This window comes from Bos javanicus, chromosome X (genome assembly GCF_032452875.1).
Source record: "Bos javanicus breed banteng chromosome X, ARS-OSU_banteng_1.0, whole genome shotgun sequence".
Classification (NCBI taxonomy): domain Eukaryota; kingdom Metazoa; phylum Chordata; class Mammalia; order Artiodactyla; family Bovidae; genus Bos; species Bos javanicus.
Genome location: NC_083897.1, coordinates 61442774 through 61470622, shown reverse-complemented (window position 1 = coordinate 61470622; position 27849 = coordinate 61442774). Strand labels below are relative to the sequence as shown.

Below are 27849 nucleotides of genomic sequence, written 5' to 3'. Positions count from 1 at the left end.
ACAAAACTTACCTATCTAAATAATTAACAATATTGGGGTTCTTATTTTCCCTCATGACCAGAATTTCATTAATAATTAATTCCTTTTTGGGCTGCTGTTGAAGGTTCATCTGCTTTATGGCCACCTGAATCATGATTAAAAGATAAGAATGAATTACCATCATTAGACTAAACACAAGCATCCATGTTTTTCAGCAACAGAGTCAGACATACAAATTCTTTACCTTACTAGGATTTTTCTTAATGCCACAAACCCATGCTCCTTTTCTTTTGCCAATCATGAATTCATCATTCACAGCAGATATTTCGGATATCAATGAAGGAAACTTATGTCAACCCAGTGGTACCCATTTTGTCAGGCACAAATGCCATCAAAGAAGAATTCTGATCAATACGAATAAAGGAAAGTAAAAGCTAGAAATGAATGTTAATGCTTACCTCTTGTCCTGTGGCAATGTCCAGCGCTGTATAAACAGTACCTGAGGCCCTGTGAAGGCAAAAATTATCAAATGAACAAGCAATTGAAGTGTTATTAGTATATTTTATTTGGAATAATATGTAACTATTTTCAGGAGAGGGAAATCAGAAAACTCAAGATTAAAGGATGAAGTACAAAAGGAACAATCATTTTGTATAGTAACTGCTTCCCAAACTATCATCAAGTATCTCTATTGGTGGGTCAGAAACTCTAATCAGATGTTATGTGTGCCATGGAACTAGGCAGTTATGAACTGAGCAAAATGGCCTTGTTCCTTCTAGGAAACTCCTGGAATATTTTGAATACTCCTTGGATGCTGCAAGGAGATCCCACCAGTCCATTCTGAAGGAGATAAGCCCTGGGATTTCTTTGGAAGGAATGATGCTAAAGCTTAAACTCCACTACTTTGGCTACCTCATGCGAAGAGTTGACTCATTGGAAAAGACTCTGATGCTGGGAGGGATTGGGGGCAGGAGGAGAAGGGGATGACAGAGGATGAGATGGCTGGATGGCATCACTGACTTGATGGGCATGAGTCTGAGTGAACTCCGGGAGTTGGTGATGGACAGGGAGGCCTGGCATGCTGCAATTCATGGGGTCACAAAGAGTCAGACATGACTGAGTGACTGAACTGAACTGAACTGGACGTTGCATAACCAATACTGCAGTCTTCGATTGAATACTTTAGGAAAGATTATATCATCTTTTGCTTCTGTTCAGTTTAGTCGGTCAGTCGTGTCTGACTCTTTGCGACCCCATGAATCGCAGCACGCCAGGCCTCCCTGTCCATCACCAACTCCCGGAGTTCACCCAAACTCATGTGCATCGAGTCGGTGATGCCATCCAGCCATCTCATCCTCTGTCGTCCCCTTCTCCTCCTGCCCCCAATCCCTCCCAGCATCAGGGTTTTGTCTTTTGCTTAGACAACTGTAAATTAATCTTTGCTTTTAACATATGGACAGACTGGTTTTTTTATATATTTCTAATTCTTAAGAATATCTTCATCTAACAAATCAATTATTCCCAGCACTGTAATTACCTATATTGTCAATATACAGAGGAATAACAATGTGGCTTTACTCTTAAGCCTTTTTTTCTTTTTGTTAAACTTCTCAATAGCTTCTACTCTTAGGTTTCACTCCAGCCCACTATCTTTTAAAGCCTATCATTCCTTAAGTCTTGGTAGTACTTATGCTTCTATTCTAACTTCCACTATAGGATGACCTTGCTTTGAAAATAGAAATTGTCTAGTAAAGCTGTATGCAAGGGAACTTTCTGTGAAACACACATGCACTCTGAACCACCTCCCTACTGCCATCCCCAGGAAAAAAGAAAAGCTTAGTTAATTTCATTGACATGTCTGTGGTGAATAAAGGAATGAGGATAGAGGTCCGTTTCTTGATTCAGCAGGCACTATAATGCTGCAATTTTATGATTTAAACTCTCTGGTAACTGCTGTTTCTCCTCTGCTTTCTGGTTATCTCCCTGGCTGTTTTGGTTTCTGACTCTAGGAATTCTTTCCTTATGTTATCTATTTCCTTGTTTTCCTCTCCCTTCTTCTCCCTGGATGAGCCAAATTATTTCTAACAGGCATAGGAAGTTTACATTACCTATTCCTAGGGAATAAAATAGGTAGTGTAGTAGAAGGAATATTTGCTAACAGAGATCTGAGTTTTACTATCTGCCCTAACAACAAACTATACGATCTTAGGCTAGTCATTTCCCCTTTCTGAATTTGTCTCCTCACTCAGCAAATGGTGATCACAATAACAGTGAACGTATAATACATCGAACATGTTGTGTTCTACACTAAGAATTTGATATAAATTATCTTGTGCAATCCTTATCATGTTTCTGTAAGGCAAGTGCTTTTACCCCCATGTTACAGATGAAAAGCCTGAGGCTGGGAGAGGTTAAGTAACCTGCCCAAGGTTATACAGTTTACAGTCCAAGGCCATCTGACTCCCTGACCTATAAAATACAGGAAAGGGGCTATCTCATTAAAGGTTCTTTTATTCCATGATCTGCAGCAGCAGCAGAATCCAAGGACTCTACTGCCCTCCTTACTCGGTGAGGGTATTTAAATAGCCATTGGAATGAGACTGAAAAAGCACACTTGACTAATAGATTCTACCTAAATTTGGTTATTTCAGACATTCCTTAGGATCGAGGGTTTTATTAAATCTGTCTCAATTTCATGTTTGAGTCACTGGGTGCAGAGCAGATAGTTGGTGCTCAAGAAGTATTTGTTTAATGAACAAATTAATAAAAGTCTTTTCAAGCAAACATGTAATTGCAATAAAACCGTTCCTTTCTGTGAAGGAAATATTTCTTCTATTTAAATCTTTGGAAAACACTTGTTTGTTGGAATCAGCTATCAGACATTCCCAATTTCAGGGGCAAGTTTGTGATTTGTCCTTCTGAACTCAGAAATTCCTGGGTTCAAAGGAATAGATCATTTCAACCTGGTGTGTATTTCAGCTGCATAAGGCCCGAGCAATTACTTAAATCTATTTGCAGACTGATTGAAACATTCCTTTACTTGGTTTATTCCTATATCCTTAGGCAACTTGCACAGCTCCTTCAGAGGCAAAAAAAAGTGATGATGTCTGAAAAATGAGCATCTATCTCATAGCGCTACAGAGAATAGAATGGCACAATCTATAAAAGCATTTAGCTCTGTGCCCAGATCAGAGGTGACACTGAATTGGTAACTGCCATGCTTTTATTTCTACTTTATATTGGAGTATAGTTGATTTACAATGTTGTGTTAGTTTCAGGTGTACAGCAAAGTGCATCAGTTATACATATACAAATATCTACTCTTTTTCAGATTCTTTCCCCATATAGGTTATTACAGAATACTGAGTAGAGTTCCCTGAGTTGGGTCCTTGTTGATTATCTGTTTTTATATACAGTACTATGTATATGTTAATTCCAAACTCCTAAAGGTGGGGGATGGTAGCTGTTATTATTATCATTTATTGCTGCTATTGCTGTTATTGGTTTTATTCATTGAGTCATTACTAAGACCTTCCCGATCTCCCAGCCAAAGCACCCTTGCTAGTGTCTGCCCCTAAATTCAGAAAGGACAAAGGTGACCTATTTGAACACTTTCTGGAGCTTTCTCACCTGTGTTTTTCTCCCTTAGCAAAGTGGTTTTGCCTTTTTCCTTAAGTTTGGAACATCTGTAAAACGAAGCCTCATGGATAAACCCTCAATATAAAATGGGAAGGTTAATCTATAAATGGGAGGGTTAAACTGCTCAAGTTAAACTAAAGGAGGCTATGTGACACAGGGGGCTGAACCCAGTGCTCTGTGACAACCTAGAGGGGTGGGATCAGGAAGGGGGTGGGAGGGGGGCTCAGGAGGGAAGGGCCGTATGTATGGCTGATTCATGTTGATGTATGGCAGGAACCAACACAATATTGTAAAGCAATTATTCTCCAATAAAAAGCTAGGGAGAGAGGCCACAAATTCTTGTCCAAGTAGCCTTCCCCTATTCACCGCTCTGCCCTCACCCCCAAGTCCATTTCCACTATCCTAGGAGCTAAAATTGCGATTGATTTAGAATACAAGGGAGATTAGTCATTAGCATCTCCCAGAGCTTTATCATTCAAATCCTTGACCTTTGTATTCCCTACCTCCCACAGGATTTCATTGTCTTAAAATTGTTAAGACCTACAAGACTTTTTAGAACTAACACCCAAAGAAGATGTCCTTTTCATTATAGGTGACTGGAGTGCAAAAGTAGGAAGTCAAGAAACACCTGGAGTAACAGGCAAATTTGGCCTTGGAATATGGAATGAAGCAGGGCAAAGACTAATAGAGTTTTGCCAAGAAAATGCACTGGTCATAGCAAACACCCTCTTCCAACAACACAAGAGAAGACTCTACACATGTACATCACAAGATGGTCAACACCGAAATCAGATTGATTATATTCTTTGCAGCCAAAGATGGAGAAGCTCTATACAGTCAACAAAAACAAGACCAGGAGCTGACTGTGGCTCAGATCATGAACTCCTTATTACAAATTCAGACTGAAATTGAAGAAAGTAGGGAAAACCACTAGATCATTCAGGTATGACCTAAATCAAATCCCTTATGATTATACAGTGGAAGTGAGAAATAGATTTAAGGGCCTAGATCTGATAGATAGAGTGCCTGACGAACTATGGAATGAGGTTCATGACATTGTACAGGAGACAGAGATCAAGACCATCTCCATGGAAAAGAACTGCAAAAAAGCAAAATGGCTGTCTGGGGAGGACTTACAAATAGCTGTGAAAAGAAGAGAAGCTACAAGCAAAGGAGAAAAGGAAAGATATAAGCATCTGAATGCAGAGTTCCAAAGAATAGCAAGAAGAGATAAGAAAGCCTTCTTCGGCGATCAATGCAAAGAAATAGAGGAAAACAACAGAATGGGAAAGACTAGAGATCTCTTCAAGAAAATTAGAGATATCAAGGGAACATTTCATGCAAAGATGGGCTCCTTAAAGGACAGAAATGGTATGGACCTAACAGAAGCAGAAGATATTAAGAAGAGATGGCAAGAATACACAGAAGAACTATACAAAAAAGATCTTCACGACCAAGATAATCACGATGGTGTGATCACTCATCTAGAGCCAGACATCCTGGAATGTGAAGTCAAGTGGGCCTTAGAAAGCATCACTATGAACAAAGCTAGTAGAGGTGACGGAATTCCAGTTGAGCTATTTCAAATCCTGAAAGATGATGCTGTGAAAGTGCTGCACTCAATATGCCAGCAAATTTGGAAAACTCAGCAGTGGCCACAGGACTGGAAAAGATCAGTTTTCATTCCAATCCAAAGAAAGGCAATGCCAAAGAATGCTCAAACTACCGCACAATTGCACTCATCTCACATACTAGTAAAGTAATGCTCAAAATTCTCCAAGCCAGGCTTCAGCAATACATGAACCGTGAACTTCCTGATGTTCAAGCTGGTTTTAGAAAAGGCAGAGGAACCAGAGATCAAATTGCCAACATCCGCTGGATCATGGAAAAAGCAAGAGAGTTCCAGAAAAACATTTATTTCTGCTTTTTTGACTATGCCAAAGCCTTTGACTGTGTGGATCACAATAAACTGTGGAACATTCTTCAAGAGATGGGAATACCAGACCACCTGAACTGCCTCTTGAGAAATTTGTATGCAGGTCAGGAAGCAACAGTTAGAACTAGACATGGAACAACAGACTGGTTTCAAATAGGAAAAGGAGTACATCAAGGCTGTATATTATCACCCTGCTTATTTAACTAATATACAGAGTACATCATGAGAAACGCTGGACTGGAAGAAACACAAGCTGGAATCAAGATTGCCGGGAGAAATATCAATAACCTCAGATATGCAGATAACACGATCCTTATGTCAGAAAGTGAAGAGTAGGAACTAAAAAGCCTCTTGATGAAAGTGAAAGTGGAGAGTGAAAAAGTTGGCTTAAAGCTCAACATTCAGAAAACGAAGATCATGGCATCCCGTCCCATTACTTCATGGGAAATAGATGGGGAAACAGTGTCAGACTTTATTTTTTTGGGCTCCAAAATCACTGCAGATGATGACTGCAGCCATGAAATTAAGACACTTACTCCTTGGAAGGAAAGTTATGACCAACCTAGATAGCATATTCAAAAGCAGAGACATTACTTTGCCAACAAAGGTCCGTCTGGTCAAGGCTATGGTTTTTCCTGTGGTCATGTATGGATGTGAGAGTTGGACTGTGAAGAAGGCTGAGCGCCAAAGAATTGATGCTTTTGAACTGTGATGCCTGAGAAGACTCTTGAGAGTCCCTTGGACTGCAAGGAGATCCAACCAGTCCATTTTGAAGGAGATCAGCCCTGGGATTTCTTTGGAGGGAATGATGCTAAAGCTGAAACTCCAGTACTTTGGCCACCTCATGCGAAGAGTTGACTCATTGGAAAAGACTCTGATGCTGGGAGGGATTGGGGGCAGGAGGAGAAGGTCATAACAGAGGATGAGATGGCTGGATGGCATCACTGACTCGATGGACGTGAGTCTGAGTGAACTCCGGGAGTTGGTGATGGACAGGGAGGCCTGGCGTGCTGTGAATAATGGGGTCGCAAAGAGTCGGACACGACTGAGCAACTGAACTGAACTGAACTGAAAATTGTTAAGAGTACTGACCCTGCAAGCCCAATAGCCAGGGTTTTATGGTATTCTGTCGTATAGCATTGCCACAAATCCCTACTCCACAGAAGTTTAAAGACCCTGAAACTCTAGAACATAATTTATTAACTCAAAGATGAGCTTTTCCCTCGTTTCCCCTCCTCCCACCTTATTGCATATATGCCACTGTCTGGGGGCAGCCATTTTCTCCTTCCCTCCAACTGTGTTCCCAGTCTTAAAATGGGGTTAGCCTCCTCTACCCAACTTCTCACCTCTCTAGGCCCACACCAAACATGTTGCTAGGTATTCAGAATTCATTGCTCTCACCAATAAGTTATTGATTGGCCCAACATTCAACCTTTGTAGAATTCTCAACACAAATGCACAAACTCAGGTAATAATCTAAAGAATAAAGATTGGAGCCCTGTCTCCAGCTACATTTCAGCACTCCTAGTACTTCTCCACCCTTCAGTTCTGATGCCTTTCCATATTTCAGCAACTTAAGATTCAACTGTTAAATGTGAATCTCTCTCTTTCTCTTATTCACCTACTAGAGCACTGTCTCTGTTCACTGATGGGTTAAGGACAGTAGGCCTCATCTCCATCAACTCAAACCTTCTGGGGTTCAAATCCTCCACACAATTCCTAGTTGTGTGATACTGGGTAAATCATGTAATCTCTTTGTGGCTCAGGATTAAAGGAAGATTAAAATGCACAGTGTTTAAAACCAGTTCTGGCATATAGTATTAATAATTGCCCAATAAATAACAACATCAGTAATAATGATAATCATTATTTGGTTGATCACTGTGTGGGAGAAGACTCTTGAGAGTCCCTTGGACTGCAAGGAGATCCAACCAGTCCATTCTAAAGGAGATCAGCCCTGGGATTTCTTTGGAAGGAATGATGCTAAAGCTGAAACTCCAGTACTTTGGCCACCTCATGCGAAGAGTTGACTCATTGGAAAAGACTCTGATGCTGGGAGGGATTGGGGGCAGGAGGAGCAGGGGATGACAGAGGATGAAATGGCTGGATGGCATCACTGACTCGATGGACGTGAGTCTGAGTGAACTCCGGGAGTTGGTGATGGACAGGGAGGCCTGGCGTGCTGCGATTCATGGGGTCGCAAAGAGTCGGACACGACTGAACAACTGATCTGATCTGATCTGATCTAATGTATTTGTTAAGTTTCCAAATTATAATCCATGGATCACTAGAAATCTTTTTAAGCATCTGGGAGTTTCCAAGATATCTTGGTGTTTCAAATTCACAAGAGAAATTTGATATTTACCTAAGATGAAGCTAATTAAAATATCATATACATTTCCTTTTAGTGAGAATTACATCAACTTGTGATTGCATGTCTCATGCTGATCAAATGCTCTAAGTAGCAGTTATATGTTTTTGGTTTTTGTTTTTGGTTCACCAAGTATGGGAAATAAGCTATAATAAATATAGTTTAATAGTTATTATTATTCACAATCTGGAGTTCATAAGGACAAATAATTGAAGGAATCTTTGCTGGTAAGGTTGGGAAGTACTCTCCTTGTAATAGTTGATGCACAGTTGTGTGTAGTCACAAAGAAACAGTCTTTGTGTCAACAAGATGCCACAGTAATTCCCAAAAGACAAACTTTGCAACAGCTGGGGTATGTTGAAGTATCTCATTAGGTATCTTTATAAAATCTGTCAATCACTTTCACAGAAAAAAAAAAAGTCAGTATCATGTAGCACTTTAGGAGATAATAATGGCAGAAATCAAAGTGACAAAGGTAGCAGTTAAAACTCCTAATCCTCTGGTATATTGGGGCTGAGGTGTTAAAATGGTCAACACTGTCTGATTTTTATGGCATTTAATTACTTTGATCCCTTTTATTCTCCTATTGCAGTTATACTGAAGCCAGATTGCTGTAGGGAGAACATTTGTTTATGATAGGGATTTTGTGTACTCCAAACCTTAGTCCTTCAAATGGTATAAAGAAATCATGCCTTATCAGGACCCAAGGGACTATAGAGATCATCCAGGTTAACTTCCTCACTACAGATGAGAAATCTGAAGCACAGAGAGTTTGGTGAACTATGATCCAAGAATATTAAACCAATAGATTGCTCAACCATTGGGCCTCATCAGCAATTACAGTGTAGTGTGTACTGCTGGGTTCTTGGCATCACATTAGATGCTTTATCAACAGTTTCTTCCTGACCTGGTCAAGCACTTAATACTCAAATGGAAACACTGGCATCTAGCCTAAAGGGTCCAAAAGGAAACAAACAATTCACTATTTCTCCCTTTCCTCTAAAGACAAGTCAGTTTATGTACCAGTAATCTTCATCACGTTTCGATGTTTCTTGCTCAGAGCCAATGTCAACCAATGGTAGGACTTATAATTTAAATAAATTACTCTGATTTCAGCATCGAAATAGATTAGAGGCAGTAAAGAAGGGCAGGGCTAAGAAGAAGCTCTTGCTCTGGGAGAAAATGGAAAGAGAAAGAGGACTAGAGGGTTCAAGGAGAGCCTCATGGGAATAAGAGTGAGACAGAAAGAAGAATAGGGCATTATTCACATTTAAGGTTTCATAAGTATAAATCTGATGCTAATGAGATCACAGTCAAGAGTTAAATCCACATTTAGGTTGGCTATTTTTTACATTTACTTTGACTTCTACTGCTGCTGCTAGAAAAGACTATCATTTATTGAGCCTTACTTTCTGCCTGCTCTCTGTAAATGGATGAGCTCCCTTAATGTTCACCCTATACAACCCTATGAGATAAGTTCTATTATCTTCCTTTCACAAATGAGGAAATGGGAAATGTTAAGTAGCTTGCCTAAAGTTACAGACGGTCAGCAGCTGAGCTAAAAAATCCATTTGTTTGATCCACAGCCCATTGTCTTAACCACCATTTCATGCTCTGCTATAGATCTTTAGGATTTTTACAATGCAAGTGTGGTACTTCCCAAAGCCCACATTTGTATCTACTATGCTAAGCTGCCTCCCTAAAATATTTCTCTTGTCTCTAATTTTCTATTCACTTAGTCCATGTGCCCCATTGTGAACCATTTAACTTGTCCCTGGACACAACCAGAGATCAAATTGCCAACATCCGCTGGATCATCGAAAAAGCAGGAGAGTTCCAGAAAAACATCTATTTCTGCTTTATTGACTATGCCAAAGCCTTTGACTGTGTGGATCACAATAAACTGTGGAACATTCTGAAAGAGATGGGAATACCAGACCACCTGACCTGCCTCTTGAGAAATCTGTATGCAGGTCAGGAAGCAACAGTTAGAACTGGATATGGAACAACAGACTGGTTTCAAATAGGAAAAGGAGTACATCAAGGCTGTATATTGTAACCCTGCTTATTTAACTTATATGCAGAGTACATCATGAGACACACGGGGCAGGGTGAAGCACAAGCTGGAATCAAGATTGCCGAGAGAAATATCAATAACCTCAGATATGCAGATGACACCACCCTTACGGCAGAAAGTGAAGAAGAACTAAAGAGCCACTTGATGAACATGAAAGAGGAGAGTGAAAAAGTTGGCTTAAAGCTCAACATTCAGAAAACTAAGATCACAGCATCCAGTCCCATCACTTCATGGCAAATAGATGGGGAAACAGTGGAAACAGTGGCTGACTTCATTTTTTGGGGCTCCAAGATCACTGTAGATGGTGATTGGAGCCATGAAATTAAAAGACGCTCACTCCTTGGAAGGAAAGTTATTACCAACCTAGACAACATATTAAAAACCAGAGACATTTACTTTGTCAACTAAGGTCTGTCTAGTCAAGGCTATGGTTTTTCTAGTAGTCATGTATGTATGTGAGAGTTGGACTATAAAGAAAGCTGAGTGCTGAAGAATTGATGCTTTTGAACTGTGGTGTTGGAGAAGACTCTTGAGAGTCCCTTGGTCTGCAAGGAGATCCAACTAGTCCATTCTAAAGGAGATCAGTCCTGGGTGTTCATTGGAAGGAAGGACTGATGTTGAAGCTGAAACTCCAGTGCTTCGGGCACCTGATGCGAAGAGCTGACTCATTTGAAAAGACCCTGATGCTGGAAAAGATTGAAGGCAGGAGGGAAAGGGGAAGACAGAGGGTGAGATGGTTGGATGGCATCACCAACTCAATGGACATGAGTTTGGGTAAACTCTGGGAGTGGGTGATGGACAGGTAGGCCTGGCATGCTGTGGTTCATGGGGTCACAGAGAGTTGGACACAACTGAGCGACTGAACTGGACACAATAAGTTTGATTCCTTTGGAAGAACCATAGAAGATGGTTCTTCCTGTTTCTGAATCAGTTAAGATTGGTCATGCAGCCAAGAGTTAATTGGACCTAGAATTAGTTCTTAGGACTGGACTTTATCTTCCGCTGAGTATATAAGATACACATACTCCTTGTAGGCCTTTATGTAGAAACTGTCTCACTATATTAATGTAGTGAGATATAATATAGTGAGTTTGATATAAAAATATATATTTTATATATATTTATATATAAATATATATATATTTTATATAGATATCATTTTATATGTTAAAATATGATATCTATATATAAAAATACATAGATATCATATTTTCAATACTCCCACATATTTACTTGTTTTGGTAAGACATATTCTTTAAGGGGCTTCCCTGGTGGCTCAGTGGTAAATAATCCACCTGCCTATGCAGAAAAGGTGGGTTCAATCCCTGTGTCGGGAAAACTCCATGGAGAAGGGAATGGCTACCCACTCCTGTATTCTTGCCTGGAGAATCCCATGGACAGAGGAGCCTGGTGGGTTACAGTCCATAGGTTCGCGAGAGTCAGCGATGATTTAGCAACTAAACAATGGCTAAACAAGAGTCCCTTAGGGCTCAGGAACAGTAACAATGTTACCATTACTGGCAATAATGCTGCCAGAAAAGAAGAGATTCAGAGTTTCTTATAATTTGCCACTCAAAAATTCATCACTAAGTTAAAAAAAAATTGTGCAAAAATCATGTTATCTCAGTACCCTTTTAAGTATACAGAATGTGGTGAAGGGCCAGATGATATAGTCTGTAATTACTAGGATTATAAACAGGAACAGGCAATTTTTTGTTCTTTAGCTAGGGCATGACTTTCCCCAGTGTATTCATGGTCATCTAATTTTAAATAGAGTTGTAACGCATTATTGGTGTGGGACCAGGGAGCTCAGTGGATTATAGTCCAGTGATAATGAGGCCACATTTACAAGGCTTAATCCATGGAAAGGCCTGCTAACTCTCAACTATTCACTCCAACATTAAGTCTAAACAACTGTTTGCCAGTGTGCACTATTGGTTTCAAGAGGGCCTAGACAGGAAAAAGGTAGGGGAGGCAGGTGGCTTAATCCAAGCTCATTACTGTGGCTGGAAAAAAACAACTTGAAGTGCAACCTCTGCTAATGGTGGCTGATTGAGTGGCATCCTCATTCTTTACAAGTGACAGCACACAACACAGTGCATTTAAGAGTATTAAGTAGAACTGTGTTTGAGTGTCTCCTGTGGATGTACAGGTCAGCAGTGGACTGCCGCAGGGGCAGGGGCTCTGGGTGCAGCAGACTTGGGTATGGCATAAGCCCGCTTGGAGGAGGTCGCCATTAACCCCAACATACAGCTGCCAGAACTTACACAGGACTGGGGAAATAGACATTTGGAGGGCACAAACAGAACCTTATGGGCACCAGGACCCAGAAGAAAGGAGCAGTACTGCACATGAGACTGACCTAGACTTGCCTGTGAGTGTCCAAGAGTCTCCGGTGGAGGCGTGGGTCGGTAGTGGCCTGCTGCAGGGTTGGGGGCACTGAGTGAGCAGTGTGTGCATGGGACCTTTTGAAGGAGGTCGCCATTATCTTTATTACTTCCACAAAAGTTTGGCCTCAGGTCAAATAATAGGGAGGGAATACAGCCCCAACCATCAACAGAAAATTGGATTAAAGATTTACTGATCATGGTCCCACCCATCAGAACAAGACCCAGTTTCCCCCTCAGTCAGTCTCTCCCATCAGGAAGCTTCCATAAGCCTCTTATCCTTCTCTATCAGAGGGCAGACAGAGTGAAAACCACAATCACAGGAAACTAACCAATCTGATCAAATGGACCACAGCCTTGTCTAACTCAATGAAACTATGAGCCATGCTGTGTAGGGCCACCCAAGACGGACAGGTCATGGTGGAGAGTTCTGACAAAATGTGGTCCACTGAAGAAGGGAATGGCAAACCACGTCAGTACTCTTACCTTGAGAACCCCATGAACAGTATGAAAAGGCAAAAAGATAGGACACTGAAAAAGGAACTCCCCAGGTGGGTAGGTGCCCAATATGCTACTGGAGATCAGTGGAGAAATAACTCCAGAAAGAATGAAGAGATGGAGCCAAAGCAAAAACAACACCCAGTTGTGGATGTGACTGGTGATGGAAGTAAAGTCCAATGCTGTAAAGAGCAATATTGGATAGGAACCTGGAATGTTCAGTTCATGAACCAAGGCAAATTAGAAGTGCTCCAACAGGAGATGGCAAGAGTGAAGGTCAACATTTTAGGAATCAGCGAACTAAAATGGACTGGAATGGGTGAATTTAACTCAAATGACCATTATATCTACTACCGTGGGCAAGAATCCCTTAGAACAAATGGAGTAGCCATCATAGTCAACAAAAGAGTCCAAAATGCAGTACTTGGATGCAATCTAAAAAACGAGAGAATTATCTGTTTGTTTCCAAGACAAACCATTCAATATCACAGTAATCCAAGTCTATGCCACGAACAGTAATGCTGAAGAAGCTGAAGTTGAATGGTTCTATAAAGACCTACAAGACATTCTAGAACTAACACCCAAAAAAGATGTCCTTTTCATTATAGGGGACTGGGATCCAAAAGTAGGAAGTCAAGAAACACCTGGAGTAACAGGCAAATTTGGCCTTGGAATACGGAATGAAGCAGGGCAAAGACTAATAGAGTTTTACCAAGAAAATGCACTGGTCATAGCAAACACCCTCTTCCAACAACACAAGAGAAGACTCTACACATGGACATCACAAGATGGTCAACACCGAAATCAGATTGATTATATTCTTTGCAGCCAAAGATGGAGAAGCTCTATACTATACAGTCAGCAAAAACAAGACCAGGAGCTGGAGCTGACTGTGACTCAGATCATGAACTCCTTATTGCCAAATTCAGACTGAAATTGAAGAAGGTAGGGAAAACCACTAGACCATTCAAGTATGATCTAAATCAAATCCCTTATGATTATACAGTGGAAGTGAAAAAGATTCAAGGAATTAGATCTGATAGAGAGAGTGCCTGATTATGGACAGAAGTTCCTGACATTGTACATGAAGCAGGGATCAAGACCATCCCCAAGAAAAACAAATGCAAAAAGGCAAAATGGTTGTCTGAGGAGGCCTTACAAATAGCTGTGAAAAGAAAAGAAGTAAAAGGCAAAGGAGAAAAAGAAAGATATACCCATTTGAATGCAGAGTGCCAAAGAATAGCAAAGAGAGAAAATAAAGCCTTCCTCAGTGACCCATGCAAAGAAATGGAGAAAAACAATACAATGGGAAAAACTAGAGATCTCGTCAAGAAAATTAGAGATATCATGGGAACATTTCATGCAAGGATGGGCACCAAAAAGGACACAAATGGTATGGACCTAATACAAGCAGAAGATATTAAGAAGAGGTGGCAAGGATACACAGAAGAACTATACAAAAAGATCTTCATGACCCAGATAATCATGATGGTGTGATCACTCAACTAGAGCCAGATATCCTGGAATGCGAAGTTAAGTGGGCCTTAGGAAGCATCACTATGAACAAAGCTAGTGGAGGTGATGGAATTCCAATTGAGCTATTCCGAATCCTAAAAGATGATGTTGTGAAAGTGCAGCACTCAATATGCTAGCAAATTTGGAAAACTCAACAGTGGCCACAGGACTGGAAAAGGACAGTTTTCATTCCAATCCCAAAGAAAGGCGATGCCAAAAAATGCTGAAACTACCGCACAATTGCACTCATCTCACAGGCTAGCAAAGTAATGTTCAAAATTCTCCAAGCCAGGCTTCAACAATATGTAAACTGTGAACTTCCAGATGTTCAAGCTGGTTTTAGAAAAGGCAGAGGAACCAGAGATCAAATTGCCAAAATCTGTTGGGTCATCGAAAAAGTGAGAGAGTTCCAGAAAAACATCTATTTCTGCTTTATTGACTATGCGAAAGCCTTTGACTGTGTGGATCACAACAAACTGTGGAACATTCTTCAAGAGATGGGAATATCAGACCACCTGACCTGCCTCCTGAGAAATCTGTATGCAGGTCAAGAAGCAACGGTTAGAACCAGACATGGAACAACAGACTGGTTCCAAATAGGAAAAAGAATATGTCAAGGCTGTATATTGTCACCCTGCTTATTTAACTTATATGCAGAGTATATCATGAGAATTGCTGGACTGCATGAAGCACAAGCTGGAATCAAGACTGGTGGGAGAAATACCAATAACCTCAGATATGCAGATGACACCACCCTTATGGCAGAAAGCAAAGAAGAACTAAAGAGCCTCTTGATGAAAGTGAAAGAGGAGAGTGAAAACATTGGCTTAAAGCTCAACATTCAGAAAACTAAGATCATGGCATCTAAGATCCCATCACTTCATGGGAAATAGATGGGGAAACAATGGAAATAGTGACAGACTTTATTTTTGGGGGCTCCAAAATCACTGCAGATGGTGACTGCAGCCATGAAATTAAGACACTTGCTCCTTGGAAGAAAAGCTATGACCAACCAAGACAGCATATTAAAAAGCAGAAACATTACTTTGCCAACAAAGGTCTGTCTAGTCAAAGCTTTGGTTTTTCCAGTAGTCATGTATGGATGTGAGAGTTGGACTATAAAGAAAGCTGAGCACCAAAGAATTGATGCTTTTGAACTGTGATGTTGGAGAAGACTCTTGAGAGTCCCTTGGACTGCAAGGAGGTCCAACTAGTTCATCCTAAAGGAAATCAGTCCTGAATATTCATTGGAAGGACTGATGTTGAAGCTGAAACTCCAATCCTTTGCCACTTGATGCAAAGAACTGACTCCTTTGAAAACACCCTGATGCTGGGAATGATTGAAGGTGGGAAAAGAAGGGGATGACAAAGGATGAGATGGTTGGATGGCATCACCGACTCAATGGACATGAGTTTGAGTAAGCTCTGGCAGTTGGTGATGGACAGTGAAGCCTGGCATGCTGTAGTCCATGGGGTTGCAAAGAGTCAGACATGACTGAGGGACTGAACTGATTTGAACTGAAGTAGAGCAAAAAGCATCTTCCATTTCTCCATAAACACTGTTCTTCACATATGCTAATGTGTTTCCAGTCCCCTTCATCACAAAATCTACTATGAAGCTCAGACTGCATCTATTTAGTTCCTCATACCAGTGTTCTATCTTGTACAGCCCTGAATAGATCCCATGAGGAGGCAAACACTTTGGGGGTGGGTGGTCTTACCCAAAGAATCACTTCTGTAAGCCCTCGAGTTACCACTTCTGCTCTTGCAAATATTTTCTTGAACAAAGAAAAACAAGTCAGAGGTTTTATTCTCAGCACTTATCTCTGAGTTCTATGCTGAATACTGCTTTGTCAGATTTGCAAAGCAAGCTGTTATTCATCCAGTCCTTGAAGAAACAAGTTTCAAAAATAATGGTTTTCCATATGGGAACATTATGTTACAATAATAAGAAGAGATAAGTCTGCAAAATACTTAATGTGATATATTTTCTTGCTTAAGCACTAAAACTAAAGTTAATTTAGAGGGATGGGGACTGGGGGCTTCCAAATAATGTTTGTTTGCAATTACTGATGAAGTGGTCATATGATATGATTGGCAAAGATCCAGAGGTAGACAAAAATTTCTTTGCATCAGATATGCATCTTTATGCATAGGAGGAAAATGATTTCAAGAAATCCTCCCATTGTCACTTGCTGACAAATTGAGCTGCATGGCTGATCTAATATATGAAGAGACACGACATGCAACAAAGATACTCTGGTATAATATAAACATGGATTATATTGGCCAATGGATTCTTCAGGATAGCCTTCTCTTTTGACAGATAATTTCTTGTTAGAATATCTTTCTTAAACATTTTTTCCTTTGAAAATAAGTGTGGGGACAGTTTTTATTATTGTACTAAAACCCCACATATTTGAACATGGTGTGTTGGCGAGAGTGTGGACAAACAGGCACCCTCATACATTGTTGGTGGGAGTGTTAAATGGAACAACCTCTATGGAGGGCAACTTGGAAATGAAAAATACACTTATCTTTTAATGTAACAATTCCACTTTTAGGATTTTATCCTAATGATAAACTTGCATATGTATGAAATGGCTTATTTGTTTATAGTAGCAAAATATTGGAAACAAGCTAAATGTCTATCCATTTGGGCCTGGTACATCTAAACAGCAAAACACTGTGGATCTGTTAAAAAGAATGGAGCACCAAGATGGAGCCATCTCTAAGACATAGGCACATGGTAACAAAGGAGATATACAGTGTTAACATTGTTAAAAGTATATGCACAGCCTGCACGTGCACACACACAAAGAGAAACGCACCATATTTCCCAAATACAAGGGAAGGGGTTCTCTCCCAATTCTTTCTTCAGAAAAAAAGGGAATGGCCTTATATTCATATCCTTATAAAATCGTTTATGGAATGTAGTAATTCTCCATTCCCATTTATTTTTATCCACAAACTACAGTTTAGGAGAGACACAGTAAGTGGGAATATTCTCAATCAATGCTAGTTTTGGATGCTCATAAAGAGTATCTGTCAGAATTGGAAAAAAAGGATGTAAGTACATTATTTCTTAAGGAATGACCTCATAAATGCAGGTGTTAGATATAAAAACAAACTTTTTTAAAGCTCATTTCCAAACTTAATGCAACTTAAATGGGAAGGAAATCTACGAAAGAGGGGATATATGAATATGTATAACTAAATCACTTTGCTGTATAGTAGAAACCAAAACATTATAAAATGATTTTACTCCAATAAATTATTTTAATTTAAAAAATAAACCAAAAAACAAAATGAATGCAATGAAAAGGGCTCCCAGTAGGTAAAGATGGGACAGTTTGACCATCAAAAACAGTAATAGGTGAATTGAAACAGACTGAAAACATAAAAAAACCCACGAATTTATAAAGATTTTTTTTAAATAAAAGATCTTTATAAATACAGTATACTAACGCATATATATGGAATTTAGAAAGATGGTAACAATAACCTGGTGTACGAGACAGCAAAAGAGACACTGATGTATAGAACAGTCTTATGGACTCTGTGGGAGAGGGAGAGGGTGGGAAGATTTGGGAGAATGACATTGAAACATGTAAAATATCATGTAAGAAACGAGTTGCCAGTCCAGGTTCGATACACGATACTGGATGCTTGGGGCTGGTGCACTGGGACGACCCAGAGGGATGGTATGGGGAGGGAGGAGGGAGGAGGGTTCAGGATGGGGAATACATGTATACCTGTGGCGGATTCATTTTGATATTTGGCAAAACTAATACAATTATGTAAAGTTTAAAAATAAAAAAAAAAAGAGAATACTTCCCTCTCCCACTTAAATCAAAATACCTCTCATTGGACACCTTTGGAAGTTGCTTGAGTACCAACATGTTATACTGAAAAATGGCAATTTAAAAATTAAGTATTTATCTTGACTTCCCTGCATGAGCTATATTTCAGGGCAACCAAAGACTCCCCAGCTAAAGAGACAAAGTTCTTATATAAGTATTTTAACCAATAAGTGTAGACAGAATGATAAAATTTAAAAAATGGCCATTCTGTAACCTCTAATGAAATCATTGATTGGGGCAATAATCATCAATAGATGAAACCATTAGATGAAAGGCTGATGACAAAATTTGCATTGGAGGGGACTACTACCCAGTGAGTCTTCTGATGTACTCATCACTGAAACATGGGACAATCAGACACTGTACCTCTTGATATAATATACTATAAAACACAGAGCACCACAGACAAAGAAATCTTACCCCAAACTGAACCTGAGCTTAATTAAGCATCTAGATCTAACTTCCATTTATAGGAAATACAAGAAACATGGAAGCAAGGTAAATGGAATCAAATAAAACCAATAGACAAGTCCATGAAGTGCATACTCTACAAGATGCTGATGCGTTTGTTCAGTAAGTAAATGGCAGCAGTAAAAGAAAGATGCTTTAGAGCAGGGTACCTAGGCCAAGGACTGGTACCAGTTGTGGGCCCATTACATTTAGTGGCAGGTGAGCAAGTGAAGCTTCATCTGTATTTACAGCTGCTCCCCATCGCTTGCATTACCACCCGAGCTCTGCCTCTTGTCAGATCAGTGGGTACCATTAGATTCTCACAGGGGTGCAAACTTCCTGTGAGCTGTGCATGCAAGGGATCTAGGTTGTGCACTCCTTATGAGAATCATCCTGAAACCATCCCCTCACCATCGGTCTGTAGAAAAATTATCTTCCATGAAACCAGTCCCTGGTGCCAAAAAGGTTGGGTACCACTGCTTAGAGTACAGAGATTTAAGAGACACAACCAAATGCGATATGTGAATCTTTTTGGATACTGATGTGAACAAATAAACCAACTTAAATTTCTGTTACATTTATCAGATTTACACAAGAGTAGAAAAAATTGTATGGGACCTCCCATATTCTTATCACCCAAATTCAACATTTATTATTATTTTAATATAATCACCATGCCATTATAACATGTATAAAAATTTAATATCAAACACCCAGTTGATAATCAAGAGTTGACCATTTGTCTCAAAAATGCAGTTTTTATGGAATGTGAAAGTGGAATTTCCATAAATGAAAGTGGACTTCTATAAGTGAAGATGGACTTTCCACAAAAACTGCATTTTTGGGACAAATGGCCAACTCTTGATTATCAGCTGGGTGTTGGATGTTAAATTTTTATACATGTTATAATGTCATGGTGATTATATTAAAAATAATAATAAATATTGAATTTGGATGATAAAAATATGGGAGGTCCTATTCCTATACAATTTTCTCTACTCTTGTGTAAGTCTGAAAAATGTAACAGAGATTTTTAAAAGTGATATAGTATAGAGTTACATTGTTAAGATCTAAATCTACACCTACAGGACAGATTCAGAAGACAATCATCTTAATGTCATATAAATGGGTAATTGTAACTAGGAATAAAATATCCAGGATCAGAATCATATGTAGATTCAAAAATATTTCCTCTCAAAGATCTTAGATGGAAGTCAGATGATGTACTTGGCTAACTGCTGGGGACTCAAAAAGGGGGCTCCGGGATTAGAAAAAACAATAAAGATGCATGGGCAGATTTTGAATTATACTGTTTGTGAAATGTTGAGAGTAGAAAAATGTCTTCTAATTTATAAATGATTTTATATAATGTGTGGTTTTAAATATGTAAATAAGGGTGAATTTACAAGTGAAAGTCATAAGTAGATACTCACCATTTATTCATATATCTAATAGTCTGTGTATTCAAGTGAGTCAAAAAACAGTGTCACCTAATATTTGAGCATATATGATATGTATAAGCACACATGTACACATGTGTATGTGTTTGTGTAAGTGTGCAGAGATTTTGTGAAAACAAAGAAATCATAAAAAACCTCTTTCTGGAAGTTTTCTTCATGCAAGGTGACTGAGAGGCTGAGAGGAAAGGGTTGGAGGGACACTTACTTTTCACTGTCTACTCCTCTGTATCTTCTATCATGTCCAAGTATTACCTACTTAAAAGAATTAAACTCAAACAAAGAAAAAACATGGTATTGCTTATATCTCTCAATTTGTTTCATAACATAGCCCCAACTAACCTTTCTAGCATTATTTCCTGTTAACTTCCCTGCCAAAATATACTTCTGACTGTCTATAGAATTGGAATTCTTGATTTAATTCTCCTAGTCTTTTCAGTATGCATTCATCCAATACTTGCTGAATACTTACTCTATGCCAGACATTATTGCAGATCCTAGGGATATCAAAATGAATGAAACCTACAGTCTGAAGCAGGTGTTCACTTGGTTTTCTTCAGCTGAAACTTGCTATAATCTCTACTTGTTAAATCCCAATATTCAAGCACATCCTCCTTGAAGAGTTTTTCATCATACCTGTCCCCTGGCTATAAATGATTTGTCCCCTTCTCCCTGTCCCCATAGCTCTTAGTAATTATTTACAATATTTACTGTATTTTGCTAACCGTGGGTGTGACTTTTACCCCTAAAAATAACTATCATTTCCGGAGCCCTTCACTATGTGCTCCGTACTGTGCAAAGCACTTTAAATATCTTCTCTCATTCATTTCTCACAACCTTATAAGGTATGTGAATTCTGCCTACTATGACTGAGAGAACTGGTGCTTAAACTAAATACCCTCCCCACAGCCTTCTGACTTCAGAATCTGGGCTTTCTTTCTCTTCAAACTTTCCAAATAGTCTCCCTTTATTTCACCATGGATTTCAGAATTTCAACCAATTTTATATGTCTAGACAAGCTAAGATATATGTGGTGTAGACGTGCCCGTGCAGATCTAAGCTGTAGGATTCAGGAGGACATAGAAAAGATGTTAGGGCCACAACAGCCAGAGAGCGATTTGTGAGGGAGATGACAGTGAAGAAGATAAGAGTATGTGGATAAAGATGGGGGAAAGGTAGATGCATCTGGGAGTGAGGTGGTCCAGCTTATTTCTTAATACAACTCTCCATTTCTCTGTGTTAAATGTTCTGAGAGCTAATAAGGTCTCTGTTGACTTCTAGAACCTAGTTCTTAACTACTACTCTGCATTCCACATAGTAGACCCTTGACAAAAGTTTGCTGAATGAAACACATTATTTGTTAAACTGGATCCAAACTATTTCCTCTGAGCTGCTTCCTGAAAAATATTTTTCTATTAAAATGTTGAAGAGAAAACAAACAGAAACTTGAAAGAGAAAAAAAAGTTTATTTTCAGTGCACTCTTATTTAAGGAAAGACCTTAAAATGAATTCAAATATATTAATGAGAAATCTGTTCAGACAGCTGCCATGTTCACAAATTCAGCCCTCTGTTACACAGCTACTGCTTATTCAGGAGTTGCACAGGTGAGCCAATGACAGCTGTTGACTGAAAATCAATATTTAATTTTGGTGTCTCACCCTACCTCATTTATTAAACAAGTTCTTTTCTATAACTATCCTAGAGAGTGAAGATGCTTAAATCTCCACCAGATATATTTCTGAGAAACTCATATTGTCAAGTTAATGATAATTTGTGGGGTACCAGTCCTGTTTTCTTTCTTTCTGTTTCCTTTTAAACTATACATACATCTGCTCTAAATACTTAGATTTGGTGGCCACTTACAGCATACTTTTCACAGCAAATCTGATAAAATAATGTCATTTTTAGCCTTCAAGTCACAGCTATGGCCTCAGATGATTAAACATGCAATTCTGAATTTGATTTATGAGAGATGAAGTCCAATACTCTGGCCCCAGGCCTGAATGCTGGGAGAGCAGGAACCCATACCGGAAAAATTTTCATTTTCCAAGTAGATGAGGGTGATTAATGGAGAGGTTCCTCTCAAATCTGGCTCCCAATAGTAAGTTGTTGTGCTCCAGGGAGCTAAAAATGGAATACTGGGGCTGATTATTCCTAGCACTGAATGGTTACTAACACAGGTTTGAATGTCACCATCATAGTCGGTAAAGCAAAACAATTTTTTAAAAAACCAAAACTCCATAAGTTTGAAAAGAAAATAAAAACTCTATACATTTATAGCTGTTGTTGTTTAGTCTCTCAGTCATGTTTGACTCTTTGCGACACCATGGACTGTAGCCTGCCAGGTTCCTCTGCCCATGGGATTTCCCAGGCATGAATACTGCAGTGCGTTGCCACTCCCTTCTCCAGGGGATCTTCCCAACCAGGGATCAAACCTGCATCTCCTTAGTTGTAGGCAGATTCTTTACCACTAAGCCACCAAGGAAGCCCACATATTGAGAGTAGACTCTAGTTTATCTAACTTGGGTCAATATTTCATGGGAAAATTCATTGAGAGCAATTTAAGTAAAAGGAAAATTAAGTGTTTTTTTCCTGGTCTAGAGAGAAATAAATCAATATTTTGCTCATTCCCTTTAAAATTAAGAGAGCAAAAATCTACTCAAAAATGAATAAGAAATGGGTTTATTATATAAATGCTAGAGTTAGAGTAAATAAATAGATTTAAGTTACTAGCTTACATCTTTAATACTATGCAAATACATCTTGATTTTATATGATGACCATTTTAGTTGGATGTGTATGTGAATATGGGCAGAAGGTGAAGCTAACATGGGTAAAAAAGACAGACATGTGACACACACAAATAGCCAAACAGCCCAAGGAGAATGTGAGGCTGATCTAGTCATTATGAGAAACAGTTGAAGACACATTGGGAAAAAAGAGAGACAGAAGGAGCTAGAAAGACATGCATATACTCAGGAAAAGACAGAGCACAGAAGAAAGGGAGAGTTAGAAAGTCAAACATTTTTATTAGTTCAACAAATATTTATTGGGGCAAAAACAGATCAAGAGAAATGGGGAAAGCAGACAGAGGAAGCTATATAAATCTCTGAGCTTGGCCAAATGAACTCTGGCTGTTGATTAAAACTGTTTTAGGGGGATTTGCTAAGTACAAAAGGACTGTGCTAGACAATAAAAGGCTATAAAAAGGATAAATCAAAAAGAGTCCTGGGGGGAGGCTGGGAGGGAGGCTCATGAGAAAAGGGAGATACATACATATATATGTGTGTACTTATGCCTGATTTACATTGTTGTATGGCAGAAACCAACACATCTTTCTTAAGCAATTATCCTCCAATTAAAAATTAAAATTAAAAAAAAAGAATGCAGAGAAAGTGATAGGTTTGGGGGAACCATCAATATTTAGGCAATAGAAAATGTAAAACCAAATAGCTTGGGGCCAATTCAACTCCTCCCTGTAAAATAATGCTGGTTAGAGCAAATCAATATTTTGAGTATGAACCCTCATCAAATATAACTGTAATAAAATTAGGTAAATTGAGAACTCCCCCCCCCAAAAAAATGCCTCCTTACCCCCTAAGGGCTTATTTAAAAGCTGATGTGGTCTGTGAGTGAACTATCTGCCAGTTTCATCATTCTTGAAAATGATGAACTTGTTGGGATGTTAAAACAAATCTTTCTGCAGTGGCAAGCAAGATTTCTGCTTTGATTTTTCATTTTAGATTGCAAAAGCTTTACAAAGGTATGCAGAAATAGAGAACTCTCCTTTTGCACCTTCAGAGGTTAGAGGCACAAATATCATCCAGGAGGGGAAATCTCTTTGGTATGCAAAATAGCTTGGCAGTCTAATCTTTGTTCTTGGAGAAATCAGTCTTGCTTCATTACCTGGTATCTGGGAGATATTTGAAACCATCTCTTACTTTTTTCTTTTCTAAATTCAGTGATTTTTTGGCTCGGTTGGGTCTTAGTGAGAATAAACCATCAAAACAAAATTATAACATCTTTCATGCCCCAAAAGACAACTCTGAAAAAAACACTTTATGAACAAATAAAAAGCTCCTATTTAAACCTACAACTAGGGCAGTGTTGTCCATTAAACATATTAACGTGTGCCATATTTTAAATTTGGGGGGAAGCTATATTTAAAAAAGCTTAAAGGTGACATTAATATTAATAACATATTTTACTTAACATGTATTAAAATACCAATTCAACATATAATCAATATAAACCTTATTACTATGGTATTTTGCATCATTTATTTCATAGTAACTTTTTGAAATCAGGTGTCTATTTTATAATTACAGTATATCTCAATTTGGACTAGTACATTTCCAGGGCTCAATAGCCACATGGCTACCATACTGGACAGCAAAGATCTGCAATGCTATTTCTCTATGGATTGTGTATCATTTTGCAATGTTAGCTCCATCAAAGACCCAATTCAATTAAAATAAAATCTAAAAGGTAACTTTTCCTTTCCAAGTTCCCTTAGTACATAATATTGTGTTTTTTAACCTGCCTTATGGTGTTAACCTTTTGGACAAAAAGAAAGTGAGTTAAGGTTTGTATTGATACATGGACTTGAGAAGGCAGAGCTTCCTAACTTAAATAAAACCACCAGTTCACTGGAAGCTAAGAAGGAAAACTCCAGGTGGGAAATAATGGCTACAGAAGCCGATCCTGCCCTACACTTTGGTGAATTGAGTAGGCATGTCACCCAAGGTATCCTATTTAGCCTGTTCAAGCATTCATCACTTGAGAGCCCACACTATCATTAGCAAGCTCTGTTTCTCCTGCACTTAGCATAGTGCCTGGCACATAGTTGGTATTCAATAAATGTGTGAACAAATAAATTTATGCAAATAAATAGCTCTCATTTAGTCTAGACACATTTGAAGTGCTCCACAGCTTCCCTAATAACTCAGTTGGTAAAGAATCCACCTGCAACGCAGGAGACCCCAGTTCGATTCCTGGGTTGGGAAGATCTGCTGGAGAAGGGATAGGCTACCCATTCCAATATTCTTGGGCTTCCCTTGTGGCTCAGCTGATAAAGAATCCACCTGCAATGTGGGAGACCTGGGTTCGATCTCTGGGTTGGGAAGATCTCCTGAAGAAGGGAAAGGCTACCCACTCCAGCATTCTGGCCTGGAGAATTCCATGGACTGTATAGTCCATGGGGTTGCAAAGAGTTGGGCATGATTGAGTGACTTTCACTTTTATACAGCCTAATGTTAGTGGTTATGACATAGGACAGTGCATATGTAGACCATCTCTACCATCCTGGAAAGTTCTACGGGACAGCATTGTCCTAGAGCAATGGGCAGAAATACTATTTGACTTGTTAAGTTTCAGGGGACCTCTAGACACCACAAAACTTTTTTTTTTTTTTAAATGAGCGAGTGAGAATACCAGTGACATGAAATGATGAGGAATGAAGCAAGAACACAAACAGGTATACATTTTACTCTCCTAGAAAGTTCAAATGCATCACCATTATGGTTTTCATTGGAAGAAGACACTGCCATATATTTCTCCCTCAGTTTCTGCCTTCCTCTTAGGGTCTTCTCACCTTGATTCCCACCAGGCACAATCCCTGAGTATCCCTTTTACCCTCTAGTCAAAATGTCTAATGAATCCTTTCCCTCATTTCCCAACATAAGTTTGCAATTTCAAAAGACACGTTAGTACAAAAGTTGGGCGGGGCAGAGGGAGAAAGAAATAAAATATAAAAATCACAAAAAATAGTCCAACTTATATACAATATATAATTTTCTGAACCTAAGAATCCCAGGAAAAGCAGTGAGGTGGCTGAAGAAATCCTACATTCTCTTACCTGAAAACAGACTCCATTAGCTGAGGGGATAGCACAATTTTGCAGGTACATCAGCTGTATCCCTTTCTTCCCAGCCCTGGTCTCAGTCAGGAGACCTCTGGGGTGCCATCTTGGTTCCTGGCATACAGGAGTTGGTACACCTAAATATTGTATTGGCCAAAAAATTTGTTCGGGATTTTGTGTAACATCTTACCAAAAACCCAAATGAATCTGTTGGCCAACCCAATATCTTGTCTCATTTCCCCTTTAAGGATACCCCTTTAGAATGCTTCATTTCTCTTTATTTTTTTTATTTATTTTTTTAAAATTTTATTTTATTTTTAAACTTTACATAATTGTATTAGTTTTGCCAAATATCAAAATGAATCCACCACAGGTATACATGATACTCTGGTTTCATTTCTCTTTAAACAAAACATTTTCCTATTTCAAACCCTGTTGCCTACTCAGGCACTCCTGCTTAGTTTCACATCGATGCTTGAGTAACATGTCTATTTATAGCTGACTTGTAGAACTGGTGACTCCCACCTTTAGCTCCCCCGAATGATCTAACCCCCTGATCTAACCCCCTGGCTTCCAGGTCTAGCTGATGGGTCAGGATTATTTGAGGAAACGGCTCCAAAGTTCAGGTTACTAGGCCCCACTCCAGACTTCTGAACCAAACCTCTGGCAGCAGGACCTGGGAATCTCCATTCTTATAAGCATACTAGGTGAAAATGATGAACTCCATCCCATTCAGGAATTACTAATCTATTTCTTCATTACTCAATCTGTCAACTCTGCCCACCTCTGGATCATTCAATAAGGACCCTCCCCACCACCTGTCACTTTACACTTTGACAATGAAACATGATCTTAAGCATTAACATCCATACAGATGTAGAGGGGGCAGGAGTTTTCATATAAGCTAACGTGCATGCATGCATGCACACATGGTCTTCATATATATAATCACTTACCCTTGACCTATTTTTTCAAATCTTGTGTATTTTTTCTTTGGGTCACCAACACTCACAATGCTTCCTGAGGGGAGGGAGGGAAGAAAGAGAGAGAGAGAGACATTTAAATTGATTGATTTGCCTCTATTTAATACTAAAATTTATGATGCTAGAGCCAATGACAAATAAATGTTAGAGAAACATTCTCCCGTGGTTTCTAAAATTTATATGGATAATGATACATTTTATTAAAGTAATAAACAGTAATATATTAATTAAACTAGTAGTAATAACCCAGATGCTTATACTCAAAATTGATGATGTTTAGACAACAAAAAGAACTAATTATAACCCAACATTTATAAAAAAGTTCTCATAAAAGGATACTGTAGATTAGGAGATAAAAACATCTAAGGACTTGAACACAGTATTTAATAAAATCACTATCTTCTCTGAATTAGAGTGAAATTGAGTACATTAAATTCTGCAGCACATTCAGTTCTGCTGGATAAATATCTCTTGAGCAATTAATATGTACCCAGTACTACAATAAGGGCAGTGGGGGATGGGGATGGGTCTAATAAAGAACACAGTTTAGTAATGAGACTTGTTGTTTTTTTAAAAAAAAAAAAAAACATCCCCAGACACCTGAAAGTAATATAATATTGTAAGACAATTATACTTCAGTTAAAAATTGTATAATTATAAAATAAAATCCTAAAAATCTCCACACATCCTTGAACCTAGGACCCTGCTAGCATTCAAAACATTGTTAACAGTTTAACTGAGATATGATTTCCATACCATCAAGTTCACTCATTTAAAGTGCTGGAGAGGGTGTGGAGAAAAGGGAACCCTCTTACACTGTTGGTGGGAATGCA

The 27849-nt window shown here is 38.9% G+C and overlaps 1 protein-coding gene across 9 annotated transcripts in view; it reads right to left on the bottom strand.

Moving 5' to 3' along the window:
- The window catches only part of PAK3 (p21 (RAC1) activated kinase 3), a 291829-nt gene that overhangs the window by 28903 nt on the left and 235077 nt on the right, over window positions 1-27849 (bottom strand). For all 9 annotated transcript variants that reach the window (XM_061409486.1, XM_061409488.1, XM_061409479.1 and 6 more), the window contains 3 exons: window positions 26990-27053; window positions 438-486; window positions 12-124 (listed from right to left, as the gene is read on the bottom strand). In XM_061409486.1, coding sequence (XP_061265470.1) covers window positions 12-124; window positions 438-486; window positions 26990-27053 — 226 coding nt within the window. The remainder of the gene's footprint in view (window positions 1-11; window positions 125-437; window positions 487-26989; window positions 27054-27849) is intronic.